General features: G+C 44.9%; 1 protein-coding gene and 1 pseudogene across 2 annotated transcripts in view; one reads left to right on the top strand and one right to left on the bottom strand.

The window, feature by feature from the left end:
* MAP2K1 (mitogen-activated protein kinase kinase 1) overlaps nucleotides 1–20,221 on the top strand; it is a 102,018-nt gene that overhangs the window by 46,187 nt on the left and 35,610 nt on the right. The window contains exons 2-5 of one of the 2 annotated variants that reach the window (XM_055278073.2): nucleotides 3,207–3,417; nucleotides 4,925–5,071; nucleotides 11,461–11,538; nucleotides 12,860–12,911. In XM_055278073.2, coding sequence (XP_055134048.1) covers nucleotides 3,207–3,417; nucleotides 4,925–5,071; nucleotides 11,461–11,538; nucleotides 12,860–12,911 — 488 coding nt within the window. The remainder of the gene's footprint in view (nucleotides 1–3,206; nucleotides 3,418–4,924; nucleotides 5,072–11,460; nucleotides 11,539–12,859; nucleotides 12,912–20,221) is intronic. The other variant, XM_063638948.1, reaches the window with a different exon arrangement.
* Nucleotides 14,775–15,332, bottom strand: LOC129481941 (large ribosomal subunit protein eL33-like; annotated as a pseudogene).

Here is a 20,221-nt window from a genome sequence, read left to right as displayed (position 1 = left end):
CTCCAGCTCCACCCATGTTCCCACAAAGGACATGATCTCGTTCCTTTTTATGGCTGCATAGTATTCCATGATGTATAGAGGAGAAATCTGAAATGTGGCAAGGGTAAGTGACTTGTCCATGGTCACACAGCTGGTTGATGAACAATTTGGGATAAGAATCCGGGGACTGTTGAGGGGTTGGGGGAGGGGGGAGGGACAGCATTAGGAGATATACCTAATGCTAAATGACGAGTTAATGGGTGCAGGAAATCAACATGGCACATGGATACATATGTAACAAATCTGCACGTTGTGCACATGTACCCTAAAACCTAAAGTATAAAAAAAAAAAAAAAAAAAGAATCCAGGACTCTTGAATACTAGTGATTTGTCAACACGATTCCATCTCCAGTCCTCATCCATACACACCTGCCATTAGGAAAGTCTTTGCCACCCCAGCCTGTATTCTTTGTCATTTCTCTCACTGGCCACCTTGTGAAAGTACAGGTCAGAAGCCAGTTCATTAGCTAGTAGGGTGGGTGGTTAAACAGCAGGGCATAGGAAGTAGAGGAGGGAGAAAGGTAGGACAAAGCTCAGACTTAGTTGTTCCTCCAGAAAGTGTAAGAATTACCTATTTCAAAGTATCAGGAAAGTGAACAGAGTCACCATTCCCTTTTCCTTTGCAAATTGATTGAATTTCTGTGGTGAGTATTAGCTGCAAGGCAGTGTTAATCTGCTCCAGTAGATCCATCATCAGATTGATGTGCAGGGGAGACAGGATTACCTCTGGTGCAAAGGCCTCTTTGTGTAGGGCACACCATCTTTATGTATGATTAAGCCCTGGTGTGTTAAATGCCTCACACTGGGATCTTACCCATGTTTGTCTGTTGCCTCCCTTGAAAGTATTGAGCTTTTTGAAGATAATATAGCATCATGGTTAAGGTAAGACATTCGTTCTCTCTGCCTGAATTTGAAACGTGGCTGTGCCACTTACCAGCTCTTTGACCTTTGACATCTTAGTTCACCTGTCTGTGCTTGAGTTTGCTCATCTGTTCTAATCGGGGGTTGTGGGTTAAGTGACTTAATAAATGTAAAGCACTGAGGAGAGTTACACAGTGTTGTGAGGAAAGCAGTTTTTCTTCCACGCAGCCCTCTTTCCATTCCCCCATCATGCACTGTGTGTGTGTGTGTGTGTGTGTGTGTGTGTGTTGACAGCTTTTGGAATCTGCATTTTTAGCTGGCCTGCTGAGCCTGTCAGGCAGCTGTAACCTCACTCAGGTTTTAGCTGTGGGGTCCATCTACATTTGACATGTGTTTCTAAATGTGGTCCTCAGTAAGCTCCTTTGTGGGGAGACCTTGGAGAAAGGAAACCAGAGAGTGTGCACTGTGCACCCCCAGCCACACATGTTCTGGGTTCCCACACCCTAGGGACTGGGGACACTGCAAGACATAGCCGAACCTTGGATGAAAATATTGAGTAGCTGTCTCAGTTTGCTTGGACTGCTATGATAACATATCATAGACTAAGTAGCTTAAACAACAATAGTTTATTTTCTCACTGTTCTGGAGGCTGAAAGTCTAAGAGCAGGGTGCCAGCATGGTTGGGTTCTGGCAAGAGCCCTCTTCCTGGCTTGCAGACAGCTGCCTTCCTACTGTGTGCTTGCATGGCCTTTCTTTGATGTGTGCAGCAGGTGGGGTGGGGGGAAAATCAGTGAGGAAAATCAGCAACCTCGGCCTTGCATCTTCTTTGGTCCCATGCGTGATGTTATTTATAAGGCAGTGTCAGATCTCCTCATACATGGAGAGGCATTAAGTCTTCATTTCCCTGTCTTCTAGAGGTTTGGGATAGAGGGTGCGAAGGAAGAGCAGATTATGCTTACTCTATCTTCTAAGCTCAGAACTGGGGTGTGTGTGTTGGCAGGAACACCAACATGATGATGTATAACGAAGGCCTATCTTGTCACCTGTGTCACTCCAGCCACCCCACATGATTGTCACTGACATGCTTCACCTCCCGGGACTTCAATTTGAAACCCAGTGAAATCCAGTGAAACACAGTGGAAACTCTCTTACCACCTTCCTGTTAACCAACTCACAGGAGTGATGAACACTTTTCAGTTCCCCGGATGAAACACTCTTGAGCAATGCTCACAGCATGCTGAATGCACTGCAGACAGGCTGCTCTGTGCCATACCCACTCGCTTTAGCACCCACTGGCTGAATTATATGCTTACCAAGAGCCAGCTTGTTCCCAAACCCATTTGTTCAGCTGTAGCTGGTATTGTAGTTAAGTAATGTATTTAAGTATCAGATAAACTGATGAAATGTAACTGCAAATGAAGTGATTTGTTTCCCCCTATGAACACTAGTTAAAAGCTGTGGAAAGACTCATAAGTCCAAGTCACTAAAACACATTACTGTCAAACTAGATGAACATTAAGATTGGGGGAAATCATAAAACTCTAAAATTTTATATTGTGATTACTCTGCAAGTAATCACAATATAACTTTAACCAGCTTTAACAAATCAGGAATAGGAAATTGTCGACAATGTATTATGTTCTGGTCCATGTGTGAAGGATGATGTGGACCTCTTAACCAGTGGGTCCTCTTTGGACCCTTATAAAAAGAGTCTTGCCTTATGTTAAAGAATGGGTGAATGAATGCAGATTTATATACATTATGTAAAAATAATAATTTTAGATATATAATTTTTATGATTTTTTGCTGTCACTTTTTTGATTAACCTGGTTCCTGGACCTGATTACATTGAAAATGAGGATTTCTACTGTTGTGATTCAGTTTAAAGTTGGTTTGATTTCATTTTAGTGAATTTAGGGAATTTTATTTTGTGTATGGTAAAACAATAAAACCAACAGTAGCGGGCCTTTTTAAACTGGGGTTTTAAAGCAAATTAAGGTGGCTTATTCTGGATTTTAGTAGTTCCTCTCACTGACTTGCAGCATACTGAGTGAGAAAGACCTAATTTTTTCACTTTATAAATGAGGAAATTGAAGCCCTGAGAGGTAAAGCATGTTGGTGATAGTCATCCCGGGTGGCTGGAGTGAAGCGGGCAGAGCCACAGTGGGAGGGGGCCTCCTCTCTAGCCTCCCACTTTGGTTCTCTGTCTGGCCTCAGACCTGGAGCTTTCTTTCCATGATAGGAGTACTTCTTTGGGTTGACTTCTCTGGTGACAGTATTGACTTGTGCTCCCCGCTTTGGAACAGGACCAACTTGGAGGCCTTGCAGAAGAAGCTGGAGGAGCTAGAACTTGATGAGCAGCAGCGAAAGCGCCTTGAGGCCTTTCTTACCCAGAAGCAGAAGGTGGGAGAACTGAAGGATGACGACTTTGAGAAGATCAGTGAGCTGGGGGCTGGCAATGGCGGTGTGGTGTTCAAGGTCTCCCACAAGCCTTCTGGCCTGGTCATGGCCAGAAAGGTGAGTTTGCCTTGATTAACAGGTAATTGGATTATCTCTCAGGGTACTTAGAAGCCTGGGGACCAGGGTAGAAGGAAGACTGACTTTACTCAATACCTTTTTGTGCTGTTTGAATTTTTTTTTTTTTTTTTTTTTTTTAGACAGAGTTTCGCTCTTGTTGCCCAGGCTGGTGTGCAACCTCTACCTCCTGGGTTCAAATGATTCTCCTGCCTCAGCCTCCTGAGTAGCTGGGATTACAGGCATGTGCCACTATGCCTGGCCAATTTTTTTGTATTTTTATTAGAGACAGAGTTTCTCCATGTTGGTCAAGCTGATCTCGAACTCCCGACCTCAGGTGATCCACCCGCCTCAGCCCCACAAAGTGCTGGGATTACAGGTGTGAGCCATCGTGCCGGGCCGTGCTGTTTGAATTTTGAATGCTTGTTATCTATTAGATTATGGATAAACACACTAATGAATGTGTTAGTATATTAATCCCCATCCCATCTGGAAAATAATAAATGACTCTTCTTTAGCCTTCTGTGTGCTGTGGAAGGAATGCCAGGGTACCTGTTTATTGCTTATCAAGTGCTGGAGAAGCTGCTTTCATTCACCCAGCCCCAGTGATGCACAAAACAAGGATTTCAAGTTGTTTCCCACTTGTGCTCCAGCCCTGCCAGTGAATCCCCTTTATCTTCCTGCATTATAGTATCTGAACTCCTATCATAGCATGTACTTGTAGAGCTGGACTTCCCTTTCCTATCTACCCTTGGTCCTCTTGCAATACAGCCCCTTGCTCCAGAGAGGTTGGGCTCTTCAATGTTTTTTTGCACATGGTGTTCACTCCCGTGCCCATAATTTTTGTGTGTGCTGTTCCTTCTGTCTTTTCAAACAGTGCCCATTTTCTAGGTCCACCTCTTGTGTAGCTTTTACTAGGTGCCCCAGCTCACACTGGTAACCACTGCATCCGTGTTCTCTGACACACTTGCTGTCTGTGGGATTTTTTAGAAGTTCAACCTTACTATGTAACTATTTAATGTGACTGTCACTTGTCTCCCCAGCTAGAACAAGGGAAAATGTTAGGGTGACATAAGGTAGCACCTTAGACTTTGGCTCAGTCTCAACCACATCAGGCTCCTGAGCTCAAGGAAGAATCTTTTGGGCAGCCTAGGTTAGCATACCTGAGTTCCTCATACCCTCTACTTTCACAACTCTTGAGTGTGAACCAAGTCCTCAAGGTCAATTTCTCTTCATATCTGAGCTCCAAAGCCTCTCTTGGAGTAAGCCCTCCCTTAACTTTGTTCCTGTCTGGGCTCCCAGGAGCCGAGGCACAGCTGGGACAGCCCCCAGTGCCAATGCCTGCCTTAGTACAATGACACTCATTTCTTGGTTGGGCAGAAACTTGTTTGTAACAACCTGTTTCTCCTCCCTTTACCTTTAAGAGCTTAAACGTTTAACAAGACTACATCTTTCGTCCCTTCCTCCGTCTTTCTTTCATAAAACCTCTCTTTCTTCCACCTTTCTCCAGCTAATTCATCTGGAGATCAAACCCGCAATCCGGAACCAGATCATAAGGGAGCTGCAGGTTCTGCATGAGTGCAACTCTCCGTACATCGTGGGCTTCTATGGTGCATTCTACAGCGATGGCGAGATCAGTATCTGCATGGAGCACATGGTATGCGACACCCTCTCAGCCTCTGGAGCAATGGCCTTAAGAGTTGGTTGGCTCTGGCTTAATCTTTCGGTCTGGGAGATGACCAGCTGCCTCTCTGCTGCTGCTGGGATCCACATCACTATCTGGGGCATCTGGGAAGTCTAACTGTAGAGCTTGGGATATTCACAAGATGGCAGGCCTCCTTTCTAGGTCCTTGCCTCTCTTGAAGGAAGTGGGCAGTATTCCTGTTGGGTGTACTTAGAGCACCTCTCGTAGTTTTTTTGATTCTGATTACCCTAAGATGTGATGTAAGTAAAATCTGGTAAATACAGTTTAAATCCCTTTCTTGTGTACAATGCTGTATGCTAGGTGCAAGGCTCTGGGGTTATGAAGATGACATAATCTACTGTAAAGGCAGCCTGAAGGGTTTCTCTGGGTTTCTGCATGATGCACGTTAGTGGAAGGAGAGGGCACTGGAGAGAGAGGGCATTCATGGGCTAATTAATTATATGCATTTTAGCTGCCAGTCATTTTACCACTATGTTCTTGGAGGCCCTCCTTTTCTTCAGATATAAGTCTTCCAACACACTGTGCAACTTAGGGAATTCTGCAAGTATTAGTCTTTGCTTTATTCTCCCTGGGCTGATGGCTTAGAGATGAGGGCTGACGTGAGTCTGCACACTTGGTGGCTCTTGTGCTTTCAGTCCAGTATTGTGTCTCTCAGCTCCTACCCCATTTTATTCCTGATGCTTTAGACCTGCCCTGACCTCTAGAATAGGGGTCCAGGTGCGCAGCCTTAATGAACTTTAGAAGAACACTCCTGGGAGGATTCTCTACTTGTACCTCCATTATTTTGAACCTGTCTTCATTGTAATGATCACGAAGTGCTGCATCCACTGTTATAGGCATCTGCCGACATTTATGGGTGCCATATGGAACCTAAATCCTAAAAACGTCTTCTGCACATCTAAAGGTTAGAGAAAGTGCTCGTTCCCCCTTTCCTCAATGAGAGCAGAGCATTCTCTGTGGGAAGCATATGAACATTTCTGGCTTGGTCCTAGTGCTTGGCCTGGGGTGCTGATTATTTTCTGCTTGGGTCTTGGCTTCCCCTCAGGGAGCTGTTTCTTATCCCTTGGGTCTCTTGTGTTCTTTTTTTTTAATTTTATTTATTTTTATTTTTTAGGGTGACAAAGGGTTTTTCCCCCTTTTTTTTTTCTTTTAGACAGAGCCTTGCCCTGACACCCAGGCTGGAGTGCAGTGGCACAATGTCGGCTCACTGCAACCTCCACCTCCCAGGTTCAAGCGATTCCCCTGCCTCAGCTTCCAGAGTGGCTGGGATTACAGGTGCGTGCCACCACGCCCCGCTAATTTTTTTCTATCATTAGTAGAGATGGGGTTTCACCATGTTGGCCAGGCTGGTCTTGAACTCCTGACCTCATGATCTGCCCGCCTCGGCCTCCCAAAGTGCTGGGATTACAGGCATGAGCCACCGTGCCCAACCAATCTTTTTATTTTTCTTACGTTGACCTCTTTTGAGATACTAGGAGGCTTCTTCATTTACATTGACCTTTTTTGAGATGCTAGGTGGCATCCTTATTCTGGAATTCTTTATTCACTTTGAACTTATAGATGTTGACCACATCTCTTGTGCTCTTGCCATGTCCTCCCCTTCCTTCAAGCCTTTCTCCTCCTTCAGGAGAAAATGACACTGGAAATGACTGGAGTTGGTTTCCCATTCTCTTAGCTCATTTCCAGTGACTGCAAGTCAGTTTTTCCCCTCATGGATTTGGCTCTCTGGAAATAGTGAGATGTTCCTGCACAAGTCTCTGGAGTTATCGTGGGGAGCGTGAGACTGGGAGGGGAAAATGTTTCAAGGGCCAAGCACAGTGTCTGGCACCTGATAGGTGGTATATGTTGAGTGATTGAATGAGGGTGGCCAGGATGGGGAAGACCTGGTCAGGCTTGGGACTCGGTGGGGGAGGGTTAGGCCTTGGAGCCTGCCATAGGACCTTTTGGCCCTGGCTGTACATAGACCCGGAGGGCAGCTAGAATAGTCAGTCAGTGGTAGTGAAGAGGCTCAGGTGCTGCCAGAGCGTCTAGATGGGACCATGTAGGAAGCAGCTGTGGCCTGAAGACCAGGCAGCCATGAGAGCCAGAGTGGCTTTCTTCTTCAGCTCTGGGCACTCTCAGCCCTTCCTTGTTCCTGAGCAGGTCCTCTTGCAGGAAAGGCCCTGCCCTGGCTTCCTCTGGATGGAAAATTCTGACTCTGGGCTGCTGCTTCCTTTGGACCTTCTGCTTTGCCTCAGCTTCAGTATTTCAAAGGTGTTAGGTAGAGAGACCTCTGTTCGATAGCCACATCCCAGCTTCTGAAGGTCTTTGGTCTTCCCTCTGTCACAGTCTTTGCATGAGTTTTATGTCATGAATATTATTTTCCCAACACTTTATTATGAAAATTTTCACAGGCCGGGCATGGTGGCTTACGCCTGTAATCCCAGCACTTTGGGAGGCTGAAGTGAGCGAATCACCTGAGTTCAGGAGTTCAAGACCAGCCTGGCCAACATGGTGAAAACCCATCTCTATTAAAAATTACAAAAATGGCCAGACACGGTAGCTCACGCCTGTAATCCCAGCACTTTGGGAGGCTGAGGCGGGCAGATCACCTGAGGTCAGGAGTTTGAGACCAGCTTGACCAACATGGAGAAACCCCGTCTCTACTAAAAATACAAAATTAGCCAGGCACAGTGGCACATGCCTGTAATCCCAGCTACTCGGGAGGCTGAGGTAGGAGAATCACTTCAACCCAGAAGGTGGAGGTTGTGGTGAGCTGAGATTGTGTCACTGCACTGTAGCCTGGACAACAAAGGCAAAACTCAGTCTCAAAAAAAAAAAAAAAAAAAAATTACAAAAATTAGCTGGTGTGGTGGCAGGTGCCTATAATCCCAGCTACTCAGGAAGCTGAGGCAGGAGAATCACTTGAAACCAGGAGGCAGAGGTTGCAGTGAGCTGAGACCACGCCATTGCACTCCTGCCTGGGTGACAAGAGCGAAACTCCATCTCAAAAAAAAAAAAAAAAATTTTTCAAACATGCAGGAAAACTTGAAGGAAGTGTACACTCGTAAACCCACCACCTAGATTCTACAACTTATATTTTGAGATATTTGGTTTACCACATATCCATTGCTCCAATTTTGGGGGGTGCGTGGGGTTTTGTTTTTGTTTGTTTTTGAGACAGGGTCTTGCACTGTTGCCCATGCTGGAGTACAGTGGCGCGATCTCAGCTCACTGCAACCTCTGCCTCCTGGGCCCAAGCGATCTTCCCACCTCAGCCTCCTGAGTAGCTGGGACTACAGGCACATGCCACTATGCCTGGCTCATTTTTGTAGTTTTAGAAGAAATGGGGTTTCACCATGTTGCCTGTGCTGGTCTTGAGCTCTTGGGCTCAAGCAATCCGCCTGTCTCGGCCTCTCAAACTGCTGGCATTAGAGGTGTGAGCCACCACGCCTGGCCCTGGGAATGTGTTTTAAAGTAAATTTGTGTCATCAGCATTTGTTGAGCCCTATCTTCTAAAGCACTCAGCCAGGGGCTGATCTTTCCTAGAAATAAGCTCTGTCTGCACTGCCCAGTCTGAATTTTGGGACCCAAGGAGGGAAATTAATGCTTCTTGATCAGAATAGGAATGCTTTTGTCTTTGGGGAAGTAGATTCCTGCTCAGGTGGTAGCTGAGCAACCGGAGAACTAGGGACCCAGAGTTAATGGTTCTTGTGCAGGAATAAAAGCTTTTGAACTGTTATTTTCATAAAGCATTTGTCTCTTCCATAGAAAACCTTCACAAAAGCACCATTGACTTAGTTAATAATTGGCTTCTAAAAATAAGCACAATTTCAGCAGCTTAAGGCAAGGACTTGGCAACAGTGAATTAGAATTAGAAAGTTGTTTGGTTAGTTGCAGGCAACCCTGGGGAATCCTGACTGGCTTATGCCCCTTAATTTTGTAATTCGATTGTTCACACTATAGTCTGCTTGTAGCTCTGTGGAGGTTAAAGGGAAGAGAGCCAATGTTTCCTTTTTGTTTTAAAATTAACTGATTAATTTTAGAGATACGGTCTTGCTCTGTTGCCCAGGCTAGAGTGTGGTGGCATGATCATAGGTCACTATAACTTTGAGCTTCTGGGCTCAAACAATCCTCCCACCTTAGCCTCCCAAGTAGCAGGAGGACAACAGATGTGCATCACCATGCCCAGCTAATTTTTATTTTTTGTAGAGAAGGAGTCTCACTACTATGTGGTCCAGGCCGGTCTTGAACTCCTGGCCTCAAGCAATCCTCCTGCCTTGGCCTCCCAAAGGTTTGGGATTACAGGCATGAGCCACTGCACCTGGTTTGTTTTTTCCTTTTTAATAGAGATATTTCTCTTACCAACCCCCAGGGGAAGTGTAAACCAAGACAGTTATCTGGGCTGCCCCCTGTCCTAGGCTGCATTTAGGGTCAGTTGAGAAGTAGTGCTGGCTGGGCGCAGTGACTCACACCTGTAATCCCAGCACTTTGGGAGGCTGAGGCAGGAGAATTGCTTGAGCCCATGAGTTCGAGACCAGCCTGGGCAACAAAGTGAGACTCGCTATCTACAAAAAAAATAAAAAATAGCTGGGTGGGGTGGCACATACCTGTGGTCCCAACTACACGGAAGGCTGAGGCAGGAGGATCACTTCCTCCTCTGAGCATCAGTAGCATTGTCTGTTCTCTTCATTCAACTGTTTGTTCCCTGCCTTGTTTCAGAGGAGGATTTAAAGTGCCTTACCTCTTATGAATATATTCTGTCTCCCTAAGGAGAAGAGTGTGTTCTATCTTTATCTTACAGGTTTAAAAAAAGAAAAAAAAAAAACCTAGTTCTTACATATACAGAGGCATTTGATAAATGATAGAGGATGATGATAACTGCTCAATATAGGCAGGATACTTTAGAAAATTTGTTTTGCATTTTCAGGAATTAGGTCTACCTCTGAGAGTAATTTTAAGTTGCAAGTGGTAACTGGCTACACCTGAAGCCATAGGGGAAATTAACCTATTTCTGCCTTGATACATCAGGATCCCCTTAGCGAGGCATTTCTTCAAGATCGCAGGTTAAAATGTAGAACCCCTTAATGGGAGCCCCTGGTATGTGAGCTCTGCAGAGCCTGGCTTCACACCATACTTGTATCCTCTCTTGTGCTCTTTCCACTGCCTCTGTCCGGCACCCCATTCATGTCATCTCATCTCCTTGCCAGTCTCTCTGCCTCCAGAGTCTTGTCTGTCTCCCTCAGCTGCTGTGATTCTCATTTTTAAACCCTCAGGTTGGATTCCTTTACTTCTGACTCCATAAAGTCAAGTCCCGGTTCCTTGGTGGGGTTCTGGTCACAGCCAGCCATTTCTAGCTTGATCTGTCACTGCATCTCTTCATGCACCAACAGTGAAATGACCACATCATCCCAGCAGTACTCAGCAACGTGATGCGTCCCTGCTTTGATCTTATTGCAGTAGTACTCTGTTCTTCTCTCCCTTTTCTCCTCCACTTTTCCAAGTATAGAAATCATGTTCATCTTTTGAGTAATATTCAGCTCAAATGCCATCTTTTAAGTGAAGTCAGAATTACTTCTCCCTTCTGCATGTCTGTATCACTTTCTTATGCAGTTACGGTTTCATTGTAATGTTGGGAAAAACTCCTAGACCGTGTTTTTCCTTTACTGTCACGCCACAACAATCAACAGAGAAGACTTATGTGACCAAAAGTGTGGAGGGATTTTCTCTACACTCTAAGCAGTGGACACCAGCTGGGTGTCCTCCTGTTTAATTCTGACACTGTCTACCAGATGATCATGTCAGATCCCTTGGGTTCAGGGCTCAGTCCCCAAGACTCTACTACCACCAGTTGCCAGTCTGGGCCTCCAAAACGTCTGACTGACTGGCTTTAAGTTGGGACTCCCATGATCCTATCTTTGAGTTCGATTAATTTGCTGGATTGGCACACAGAACTCAGGGAAACACTTAATTTTAGTGGGTTATTATAAAGGACATTGCAAAGGATACAGATGAAGAGACACATAGGACAAGGTATGGGAGTGGGGTACGAAGCTTCCATGCCTTCCCTGGGTGCACCACCCTCTAGGAACCTCCATGTGTTCAGCTGTGCTGAAGTTCCCTGAACCCAGCCTTCTGGGTTTTTTTTGTGTGTATGGTTTTTTTTTTTGTTTTTTTTTTTTTTTTTGAGACAGAGTCTCGCTGTGTCACCCAGGCTGGAGTGCAGTGGTGTGATCTCGGCTCACTGCAAGCTCCGCCTCCCGGGTTCACACCCTTCTCCTGCCTCAGCCTCGGCCGAAAGTTATCACTTGAAAGAATAGTTAGAACATTGTCACTAACTGGTCTGGTATTCTCATTCTTAGGATGGAGGTTCTCTGGATCAAGTCCTGAAGAAAGCTGGAAGAATTCCTGAACAAATTTTAGGAAAAGTTAGCATTGCTGTGAGTATGTTACGAAGTTTTTCTTCTAAATTCCTCATTGATAAGTTAATGAGTCGGTAAGAAATGGACAAGAGAGGAAGATGGAAAGTCAGTGAGGGGAAAGTTTATAAGAAAAGTGGTATTTTCTCACTAGACTCTTCCCTTTCTGGAGTCTATGTACACTATTGTCTCTCTCGCATTAGAATGAAAAAAGTGACTTTCTTTATATTAAAATCTGTATGTCTTGAAAAACAGGGGCCAGGCACAGTGGCTCGCACCTGTAATCCCAGCACTTTGCGAGGCCGAGGCAGGAGGACTGCTTGAGCCCAGGAGTTCAACTCCAGCCTGGGCAACATGATGAGACCTCGCTTCTACAAAAAAGTAAAAATAAATAGCTGGGCGTGGTGGTGCACACGTGTAGTCCCAGCTACTTGGGAAGCTGAGGTGGGAGGATCACTTGAGAGGCTGCAGTGAGCCATAATCCATGATTGTGCCATTGCACTTCAGTCTGGGTGACAGAGCAAGACCCTGTCTCAAAACAAAACAACTCTTTATACCATGTAAAAAGATGGTTGCTTGATAAGGCAGGTTAAGAAAATGAAACAAAAGAGTAAAAAATAAGGGTCCGGGCGCGGTGGCTCATGCTTGTCATCCCAGCACTTTGGAAGGCGGAGGTGGGCAGATGACCTGAGGTCGGGAGTTCGAGACCAGCCTGACCATCATGGAGAAACTCCATCTCTATTAAAAATACAAAATTAGCCAGGGGTGTTGGTGCATGCCTGTAATCCCAGCTACTCGGGAGGCTGAGGCCGGAGAATCGCTTGAACCCGGGAGGGGGTGGTTGTGATGAGCTGAGATTGTGCCACTACACTCCAGCCTGGGCAACAAGAGCAAAACTCTGTCTCAAAAAAAAAAAAAAAAAAAAAAAAAAAAAAAAAGTCCAGGCATAGTGGCTCACACCTGTAATCCCAACACTTTGGGAGGCCAAGGTGGGTGGATCACTTGAGGTCGGGAGTTCGAGACTAGCCCGACAAACATGGAGAAACCCCGTCTCTACTAAAAGTACAAAATTAGCTGGGGATGGTAGCGCAAGCCCGTAATCCCAGCTACTCAAGGGGCTGAGGCAGGAGAATCACTTGAACTCGGGAGGTGGAGGTTGCAATGAGCCGCGATTGTGCCATTGCATTCCATCCTGGGCAACAAGAGTGAAACTCTGTCTCAAAGGAGGAAGGCAAATTTGTGATGATGATAAATGAAGTATTTTCCTAGAGTATTTTAAAATAGATTGAGTATTTTTCTAATCACCAGTATTTTCTCTTCTTTTACATTCCCTTTCCTCTAGGTAATAAAAGGCCTGACATATCTGAGGGAGAAGCACAAGATCATGCATAGAGGTAAGAAGTTATTTGCTGGTTATTGTGCTTTGAATTTTAGATATAATCCAAAGGTTGTTGCTTCCTCTTTTTTGTATGTTTTGTTTCCGTGTAAAAGCCTTTTAATAACATGTTAAATCTTTTATTAAAAGTCTTTGTTTAGTTTGGTGGCTAAGACAGCAACTCCCACCCTCTTTTTGGTCTTGCTACACCTATTGCCTATAGCTGTGATGGACAATAGTCATAGTCACCCTGGAAGCCCAGCTAAGAGCCTCAGCCAGAACTTAGTTACCCAGTCTCTGGTGTCACTGTTCACTGTTCCAGTGACATGCATATGCCTCAAGCCAGGACTGGCCAGCTGCATATGAGTTTTACTATAAAAGAAACTGATTTATTGCTGGGCGCAGTGGCTCACACCTGTAATCCCAGCACTTTGGGCGGCCGAGGGATTGGATCACGAGGTCGGGAGTTCGAAACCAGCCTGACCCAACATGGTGAAACCCCCTCTCTGCTAAAAATACAAAAATTAGCCGCCAGCCATGGTGGCGAGTGCCTGTAATCCCAGCTACTTGGGAGGCTGAGGCAGGAGAATTGCTTGAACCTGGGAGGTGGAGGCTGTGGTGAGCCGAGATTGCACTGCTGCACTCCAGCCTGGGCGGCAGAGCAAGACGCACTCTCAAAACAACAACAAAACACATTAAAAAAAGAAAGAAACTGATTTATTTTAATAAAGGTACACATAGACTTACCATGTGACCATACCATCTTAGGCATTTGTCCAAGATAAAAGATAACATGCATCCATACAAATGTTTAAAGAAGCTGTATTTCTTGTAGAAACAACTGAAATGTCCTTCAACAGGCAAAGAGAGAAACAAATTGTAGTATATCTATACAACAGAATACTCTTCAACAATAAAAATGAACAGAACTGATACACGTACCTTTGAATTTCAGGAACATTTATGCTGAGTGAAAGAAGGCAGACACAAAACAGCCCAAACTATTTCCATTTATATGAAATTACAGAGAGAATAACAACAAATCCATAGTGGCAGAAAGTAGATCAGTGGTTGCCTTGAGGGGTCTAGGGTGAGATTAAAGGAGCGTGAAGGAACTTTTTGGGGTGACACAAATGTTGTATCTTTTTTTTTTTTTTTTCAAGAGCACAAATCCACTTCTAGTTATTGACTCCTCATTAGTTTAAATCCTTGAAGGGGGCTGGGCGCGGTGGCTCATGCCTGTAATCCCAGCATTTTGGGAGGTTGAGGCAGGCAGATCACCTGAGGTCAGGAGTATGAGACCACCCTGGCCAACATAGCGAAACCTCGTCTCTGCTAAAAGTACAGAAAATTAGCCGGGCATGGTGGCGGGTGCTTCTAATCCCAGCTAATCAGGAGGCTGAGGGAGAAGCTTGAACCCGGGAGGCGGAGGTTGCAGTGAGCCGAGATCGTGCCACTGCACTCCAGCCTGGGTGACAAGAGCAAGACTCCGTCTCAAAACAAACAAACAAACAAAAAACATTCTGGCTAACACAGTGAAATCCCATCTCTACTAAAAATACAAAAAATGGGCGTAGGCCGGGCGTGGTGGCTTAACGCCTGTAATCCCAGCACTTTGGGAGGCCGAGACGGGTGGATCATGAGGTCAGAAGATCAAGACCATCCTGGCTAACGTGGTGAAACCCCGTCTCTACTAAAAAATACAAAATAATTAGCTGGGCGTGGTGGCCTGCGCCTGTAGTCCCAGCTACTCGGGAGGCTGAGGTAGGAGAATGGTGTGAACCCGGGAGGCAGAGCTTGCAGTGAGCCGAGATCGCGCCACTGCACTCCAGCCTGGGCGACAGAGCGAGACTCCGTCTCAAAAAAAAAAAAAAAAAATCCTTGAGGGGTACAGCATCACTTGGATTCTGTTTCCAACAGCCTTAGTAGGAAGAGTGCTTCAGAATTTGGCACAAACTATGCCACTGGTTCTGTGGGCCCGAGTTACCTTTCTCCAGATTACTCCGGTGTTGTTTGGTTTGCCACTAGGAGTCACTGTGTTGTGCTTTGCTTTGTATACATAAGCACATCTCTTCCCAAATGGAATTCTGTTTCATCTCGGGCATAAACATTTTCAATTTTAGGAAGAACTGCCTGCTCCCGTTGGTTCCGGATACCCTGCTTATAGCCAGCAAAAATGGCGTTGCACCACAGCCTTCTACATATTTCCTTTTAGAAGTCCTATTCCCAGCAGGCCTCCATGGCATCCAAGATGGCGGGAAGTGCAAATGTTATATCTTGACAATGGTGATGGATACATGGCTATATACATTCGTTGAAAGTCAGCTGTCCACTAATGTGACTGCATTTTATAGTATGGAAATTATACCTCAATATAGTTGCTTTTTAAGAAGATGAAGCCAGAGGACAGGAAACTGGTAAACATAGTGCTATCGGCCATGTCCCTTCAGCCACAGCACTGCCAACACTGACTGGTGTTGAGAGGAGAGCTGAAGAGAAGATGAGTGGAGTAGGGTGGGCTGGTGGAACTGACTGGACAGCTTACAAGCCCCATAGATTAGGTGATACGTCACTGGTGAGCAAGCTGAGCACTGAGTGGAGCCACCTTTGACATGGCTGACTCCTGGATGCATTTTTTTTTTTTTTTTTTTTTACGTCCCCCTTCTCTCCCCTAGTGTTCTTTTTGTTAGTCTAACTTCTTCCAGATACTGATCTTTCAGGTCTTCAGTTAGAGGTCACTTAATTATGACAGTGTTTGCAAGTGTTGGAGGGTGGTTCTGATTCAGTAGGTCTGGGGTAGGGCACAGGGACCTGAAAATTTAAAAATAGGCAATTAGCTGGGCGTAGTGGCTCACGCATAGTAATCCCAGCACTTTGGTAGGCCGAGGCAGGCGGATCACTTGAGGTCAGGAGTTTGAAACCAGACTGCCCAACATGGTGAAACCCCGTCTCTACTAAAAACACAAAAATTAGCTGCGTGTGGTGGCGTGTGCCTGTAATCCTGGCTACTCAGGAGGCTTAAGCAAGAGAATTATTTGAACCTGGGGAGCGGAGGTTGCAGTAAGCTGAGATCATGCCATTGCACTCTAGCCTGGGCAACAGAGACTGTCTCAAAAAAAAAAAAAAAAAAAAAAAAAGTTTAATTGTAAAAAATATATACATAAAATTTACCATTTTCTCAAGTTTTCAGTGTATAGTTCACAGGCATTTAAGTACATTCACATTGTTGTGCAGCCATCACCACCATCCATCTCCAGAACTTTTTTCATCTTACAGACCTCAAGCTCTGTGTCCATCTAACAACTCTCACCAGGCATGGTGGCTCACACCTATAATCCCAGCACTTTGGGAGGATGAGGTGGGCAGATCACCCAAGATCAGGAGTTCGAGACCGGACTGGCCAACATGGCGAAACCCCCGTCTCTACTAAAAATACAAAAATTAGGCATGGTGGCATACGCCTGTAATCCCAGGTACTTGGGAGGCCGAGGCATGAGAATCACTTGAACCTGGGAGTTGGAGGTTGCAGTGAGCTGAGATTGTGCCACTGCATTCCAGCCTGGGCAGCAGAGCAAGACTCCATCTCAAAAAAAAAAAAAAAAAAAGCCCACTATTTCCCCCTTTCCCCATCCATTGGAAACCACCAATCTACCTTCTGTTTGACTACTCTAGGTACCTCATATGAGTGGAATTACACAGTATTTGTCCTTTAGGGACTGGCTTGTTTTAGTTAGAATAATGTCTTCAAGGTTCATCCATGTTGTATGATGTGCTTGCTGGACACTGGTTCTTAAGTAAGTGCTGGTTCTAATGCAGTGGTCCATAGCCACATTTTGGGAAACACTGCATTGGGGGTAGAGTGAGTAGCTAGGTGGGCTGTCTAGAAAGAGGAGTAACGGCAGCTTGTCCTAGTGGGATTTGTGGGGAGAAAAGAAATAGAAAATGAAGCACAAAGAAGAATGTTGTACAAATGTTCCCTCTCATTCCGGGGAAAATTTCTCAAAATATTGAAAGATTTCTGTCCGTGGAAGACTTGTAGTTGGAATTTGCATGACCAGCTTATAGCTTGTACATATGGTTCAGTTTTGTGCATTTATTAATTTCAACCTGGGCCACCAAACTGCATTGTTAAGAACTAGAGACTATTGGCCGGGCTCATTGGCTCACGCCTGTAATCCCAACACTTTGGGAGGCCGAGGCGGGCGAATCACAAGGTCAGGAGTTCGAGACCAGCCTGGCCAACATGGTGAAACCCCGTCTCTACTAAAAATACAAAAAATTAGCTGGGCGTGGTGGCAGATGCCTATAATCCCAACTACTAGGGAGGCTGAGGCAAGAGAATCGCTTGAACCTGGGAGGCAGAGGTTGCAGTGAGCTGAGATTGCGCCACTGCACTCTAGCCCAGACAACAGTGCGAGACTCTGTCTTAAAAACAAAACAAAACAAAACCCAAAAACATTCAGAGAGAGGACAACCATTTTGGAAAACAGGTATTAAAATTTCTTGTTAAATTATACCACCATGAACTGCACTCCTTGGCATTTACCTAAGATAAATGAAAACATTTGCTCATGCAAGGACTTGTTACACAAATGTTCATAGCAGCTTTATTTATAATCGCCCAAAATTAGAGGCAACAAAAATATTATTATCGGATGAGTGGGTACATTCTGATATATTCAAACAATGGAGTACAACTCAGCAATAAAACTATTGATACATATAACTTCGATGAATCTCAAAAACATGCTAAGTGAAGGAAGCCCTGTACAGAAGAGTACATACTGTGAGAGCCTGCTAATATGAAATTTTAGAACAGATAGTCCACAGTAACATATAGCAGATCAGTGGCTGCCTGAGGGTTTAGAGGTAGGGATAGTTTAACATCAAAGTGCATAAGGGAACTTTTTTGGAGTAATAGAAACACTAAATCTTGTTTGTGGTAATAGGTTCACAGGTGTAAACATTTTTGAAAATGCATGAAAGTATACACTTAGAATGCTAACTGAGGCTAGGTGCGGCGGCTCACGCCTGTAATCCCAGCACTTTAGGAGGCCGAGGTGGGTGGATCACCTGAGGTCATGAGTTTGAGACCAGCCTGGCCAACATGGTGAAACCCCCATCTACTAAAAATACAAAAGTTAAGCCGAGCGTGATGGCGGGCGCCTATAATCCCAGCTACTTGGGAGGCTGAGGCAGGAGAATGGCTTGAACCTGGGAGGCAGTGGTTGCAGTGAGCCAAGATCGTGCCATTGCACTCCAGCTTGGACAACAAGAGCAAAACTGTGTCTCCAAAAAAAAAAAAAAAAAAAAATGCTAAATATATTAAGCCACCTGCTTTCTAATTGTACTGGCTGCCATCTTGTCCTCTGTCTACTGACAAGAAAGTATCAATAAGAGGTAGTGATTGGTTTGAGGGGGAAACAGTTTTTCTAGCAGTTTAGTCCTTAATCTGTGGCTTCTTAAGACCTCTGAGTTCCATGTTAGAATATTTTAATGTATTAGTTTCTAGGAAATAGGAGTAGCTGAAAGGAGAGGAGGAATGAACATTCTTAAGCATGGAGTTGTGTTCTAGGCTGCTATTGACATATGCAGTCTACCACTATGCAAGGACGAGTGAGGTCAGTGTTGTAGGAGCATCTGGTGGAGTAAAGGCATCCCATCATCTGTGAAGTGGAGTCCGCATGCCTACTCAGAGGTTGCTGTGAGGACTAAGAAATTACATATGGAAAGCAACTGGCAAAGCGTTTTGCGTATAGAAAGCTCTAACATGCTAATTGCCTTCCCTGTTTCTTTATATAATTAATAAGGAAACTAAAAACCAGAGATTAAAACTTGAGCTTTGGTTTCCATATGTGTAAAATATAGTTCTTATGTTTGTCTCTCATTAACCTGTAAGTTTCTTCAAATCTGGGAACATGTCTAATTGCTGTGTATATATCTTCAGTCCTGAAGATGATAGTAGAAAACAGTTATTCTTTGAAGGTTTGTTACATGGATGGATGTATGATTAACTTGTGTCAGAACACACGGGAGTCAACAGTGAAACTGGGCCAAGGACCCATGTCTCTTACTCTTAACACAGTGTTTCTTTCTAGTCCTGTGTTTTTCTCTACTATGTACCTACTATGGATCATGCCCTGTGTTTTTCAATGAAGAGCTCTAACTTTATTTCCATTCCAAGTAGAGGGAGGTTTCAGCACATTCCTGGAACAACCAGCTTTCTTTTCTCTTCCGCCTAGTGCTGCCCCCACCTGCTTAGGGCTTTCTTTTTTGGCTTCACCAATTGTTGCTCTTTGGCATGAAGAGCTGCTTTGTGAGCCAGATGGGTCTCTGAACAGATGTCGTTGATGGAGAGTTTACCACTTGCACAGCCAAGAAAGGGAAGTCACTAGAAGGACTTCTGTGTGGGCTGGCCTGGCTGCTCAGCATTTCAGACTCCTGTTGTTTACAAGTCTCTCCAGAAGCCCTGGAAGAATTAACTGTAAGGCCTGGACTGTGGAATGGTACCTGTGCACCAGCAATTCCTGAGCAAGCAGCACAGTGAGTAGATGATTCCTGGAAACCTGAGTTCAGGTGAAAATTAGAGCAGTCTCCTTGTCCCTGCCTGTGGGCTTCCTCCTGGCCAGTTCTACCTCTGGTCTAAATATATTCTTCACTGATGAAATTTCAACTTCATTTCTTCTTCTGTCCTTTAGGAAAAATGGGGAAGAGTAAAGAGGTATTTTCTCTGCCTCAAATTTTTATTTGTTCTTATTTGTTGATACTTATTTGCTGGAGATAGTTTAGTGGTTTTTTTCTTTTTCTTTTTGAGACAGGATCTCGCTCTGGTGCCCAGGCTTGGAGTACAGTGGTGCAGTCATGGCTCACTGTAGCCTTGGCCTCCTAGGCTAAAGCGATTCTCCTGCCTCAGCCTCCTGAAGTGCTGAGACTATGGGCATGAGCTGCTAGGCTTGGGTTGATTATTTCAATTACCATTTGCTATGTAACGAGGCTCCAAAACTTAGTAGTTTAAAATAATAATTTATTACCTTACACAATTTATTACTTTTTCTGTGGATTGGCAGGTCCTCTTTCCCCCTCCTCTGTGAGGCTAAAGCCCTGGTTTCTTCCAGTAGCAACAGGGGGTAAGCCCTACTACTCAAGTACCCTTTAAGCCTCTGCTTATGTCAAGTTTGTTCATGTCCTGTTGGCTAAAGCAAGTCATGTGTTTCAAGCCAAGATTTAAAAAGTAGAGTGAAGTCTCCATCTCTTGTTGGGAGGAGCTATGAAATATTGTGGCCCATTTTTTTCCACTCTATCACAATGATAAAGTTGAAGGTTCAAATC

The sequence above is a fragment of the Symphalangus syndactylus genome, chromosome 5 (assembly GCF_028878055.3).
Source record: "Symphalangus syndactylus isolate Jambi chromosome 5, NHGRI_mSymSyn1-v2.1_pri, whole genome shotgun sequence".
NCBI lineage: Eukaryota > Metazoa > Chordata > Mammalia > Primates > Hylobatidae > Symphalangus > Symphalangus syndactylus.
Note: the sequence above shows the minus strand (reverse complement) of the source record. Positions and strands in the feature narration are given on the sequence as shown.